The 3227-nt window shown below is 52.6% G+C and overlaps 1 protein-coding gene across 1 annotated transcript in view; it reads right to left on the bottom strand.

The window, feature by feature from the left end:
- Positions 1–3216, bottom strand: part of RUNX3 (RUNX family transcription factor 3) — a 111989-nt gene extending 108773 nt beyond the window's left edge. Inside the window, exon 1 of the mRNA XM_015826084.2 lies at positions 2916–3216. Coding sequence (XP_015681570.1) covers positions 2916–3176 — 261 coding nt within the window. The 5' untranslated portion in view covers positions 3177–3216. The remainder of the gene's footprint in view (positions 1–2915) is intronic.
- Between the last annotated feature and the right edge of the window lie 11 nt (positions 3217–3227).

Below are 3227 nucleotides of genomic sequence, written 5' to 3'. Positions count from 1 at the left end.
GAAAGAAAGAAAGAAAGAAAGAAAGAAAGAAAGAAAGAAAGAAAGCAGGAAGGAAGGAAAGAGAAAGAAAGAAAGAAGAAGGAAGGAAGGAAGGAAGGAAGGAAGGAAGGAAGGAAGGAAGGAAAGAAAGTAGAAGGAAGGAAGGAAGGAAGGAAGGAAGGAAGGAAGGAGGAAGGAAGGAAGGAAGGAAGGAAAGAAAGGAAGGAGGAAGGAGGAAGGAAGGAAGGAAGGAAAGAAAGAAAGAAGAAGGAAGGAAGGAAGGAAGGAAGGAAAGGAGGAAGGAAAGAAAGAAAGAAAAAGAAAGAAAGAAGGAAGGAAGGAAGGAAAGAAAGAAAGAGAAAGAAGAAAGAAAGAAAGAAAGAAAGAAAGAAATAAATAAATAAATAAATAAATAAATAAATAAATAAATTCTGGGCATGCGTCATTCTCCTAAATCTTTGGACTCCTGGATATTTCTGGGAAATCTTGTTATTTCTAGGGGAGACGCTGCCTCATCTCCATTTCTAGGAAGCCTTGGAGCTTAGCGCTATTTTTCTGAGGGCTCCCGGTGGGGTTACCTTCACTTTTACTTTCCCGCCGCGCCTACTAGAGGGAAGCTCGACTGCCCGCCGGGGAAGAAAACACGGCCTAGACGCCGAGTTGGGTGAGCGAGCATCGCGTTTCAATTCCGGAGAGCAGCTTACTGCGGGCTGGAGGGGACGGTCCGGGTTCACACGAGACGCTCGGACACAATAGGGTTGGCCGATGGAGGGTTGGTTCGGGGTGTTGGAGGAGCCCGGCCGAAATCTCGGCCTGCGGCGTGTGGAAGGGGCGATCGTAGCAGGCCCAGCCTCGCTAGCCTTTCGCAAAGGACAGAAGTCCGGTCTGCTGTCCCCAGCAGATATTGGGTCAAGAGGGAGGCCGGCTCTGGTTCGCGGTTTCTCCGTAGACGCCAGAAGAGTTATGTTTCTTTTGGCCGGGGTGGGTGGGTTATTTTTTTAAATCTTGTAAGAGGCCCACTTATGTGAGCTGAGCGGCTACTTAAATAACATACATACATACAGTCCTTTATTCGTTTTAGAAACAACTGTGTCTGCCTGCCTGCCTTCCTATCTACCTATTTACCTACCTGCCTGCCTGCCTGCCTATCTAGTTGACAGTGGCACGTAACTGCCCATTTTTTCTCATCTATCTTTCATTTATATCTATCTATCTATCTATCCATCCATCCATCCATATCTATCTAATCATCTACTGTATATCACCTATCATCTCTCTCCCTTGATCATCTTTCTCTCTTGCTTGCTAATTTCTATTTTCCATCATCATCGTCATCTATCTATCTATCTATCTATCTATCTATCTATCTATCTATCTATCTATCTATCTATCTATCTATCTATCTATATCTATCTATCTATCTATCTATCTATCTATCTATCTATCTATCTATCTATCTATCTATCTATCTATCTATCCATCCATCCATCCATCCATCCATCCATCCATCCATCCAACCGTGTTTTTAAGGGCCCGGTGTAAATTTAACTATGACGCCAAAGCTGGGTTTGGGAGGGTGTCCCGGAGAAAAAATTAGTTATTTTTCCTTCCCCAAGTATGGAATTCCAATAGGTGCAGACATCTCTCCCGCTTGAGAAAGACTCCTTCCTCCCCCCCGCCCCCCCCGGCTTTGAAAAGGGGCATTTTCTTCTGCTTTTCCTGGCAAGAAAAGGCCCACGGAGATCGCCACCTCCGCCGCCAGTCCAAGTTCGGGAGAGGCCGCGGGACGGCCTGCGAAGCGTTCCGTCCCCCTTCTGAAATTCCCTTCCTCCTCCGGGGCTCCGGTCGGACAGTCTGGGCGTCTTGGCAGGTTAGAGACGCCGCCAGCCCTTCCGACGTTGAATCAGAAGCGCTGGCTTATTTAAAAAGGAAACTTTTTAGCTGGAGGCTGAGTTGGAGTGCTTGTTCTTGCTATTTTTAAGGGTTGTACTCTGCGGGGATATTATATAGAGTATAATCGTGGTTTATTTAAATTTCACGATTAAATTTCACGGCTTTACATTGCCTTGCGCTCTTTGGACCGTAGAACGCCTCGAGCGTAACTGCGAGGCGAGAAAAGAGAAAGAAAGAAAAAACCCAAAAGATTTGGAACCGTGTTTGCGGGAGGTGATCGAGGTGGATTATTTTATTTCTGAATGACAGAAAGGGGTTCCAAGCGGCCTTTGGCCGAATTGGGACTTTTCTTTAACCCTGGCTAGCTTCCCGGCGGAGGGGAGGGGAGGGGGGCTTCCTTGCGGGGGCTTGTAGCGTCCGCAAAAACCGAACGGCTCTTCTCCAACAGCCTCTCCCTCCGCACCCCAAGCCTCCGGACCTGTCCGGGCCTGCTCGTTGACTAGAGACGACCCGGGAAATCCGGAGAGCTGGGTGGGCGAAGACGCCGCTGCCGCCGCCCTCCGTAGGGGTCGCAAGAGCCGAGCTGCAGCCGAGTGACAGCGGTACAACCCCTGGCGGAAGCAAGTCGCAGGGAGTACCGCGGGCTTCTGGGATTAACCTTTAAGAAGCCGCCTGCCATTCAGCTTTGCGGTTTCCCCGCAGGAAATTAAAAGCGCTTTTGGGCTGCCAAGGTCTGGGGGGGGGGAGGAACTCCTTGGCCCGTTTTGCAGAACGGCGCGCAGCGCTTTTGCCTGGGTGTGTGTGTGGGGGGGGGGAGCGGGAGCTGCTGGCTAACCCTGCAAACCTCTTGCCCAGGGGGGGGCTTTCTCCTACCTTTCCCCCCCCGCCCGCCCAGCCACCCATCCCGCTGCTTCTGCCGTTAAACCGCGAGTCCTCCCGGGCGCCTTGGGAAGCCCGCTCGGCAGGAAACATCTGCGCGCCTCTCCCAGGACCCGCCCGCTCCGCCCGGCCTCCCCCTCCCCTCCCCTCCCCTCCCGGCTTACCTTGAAGGCCACGGGGAGGGTCTTGTTGCATCTCCAGTGGGAAGGCAGCACCGAGCACAAGAAGTTGGGGCTGTCGGTCCGCACCAGCTCTCCCGGGTGATCGGCCAGGACGTCCACCACCGAGCGCGCCTCGGGCCGGCTGCGAGGTCCCGGGACGGGCGCGCTGAGGGCGCCGCTGTTCTCTCCCATCTTACCGCAGGGGAAGGCCGTGGAGGGAGGTGTGAAGCGCCTGCTGGTGCTGGGGTCTACGGGAATACGCATCACAACAGCGGGCGTTAGGGAAGGAGGAGGAGGAGGAGGAGGAGGAGGAGG

The sequence above is a fragment of the Protobothrops mucrosquamatus genome, unplaced genomic scaffold, assembly GCF_001527695.2.
Source record: "Protobothrops mucrosquamatus isolate PMUCROS unplaced genomic scaffold, P.Mucros_1.0 scaffold2953, whole genome shotgun sequence".
NCBI lineage: Eukaryota > Metazoa > Chordata > Lepidosauria > Squamata > Viperidae > Protobothrops > Protobothrops mucrosquamatus.
The sequence above is the reverse complement of the archived record's forward strand: the minus strand, read 5'-3'. Positions and strand labels throughout refer to the sequence as shown.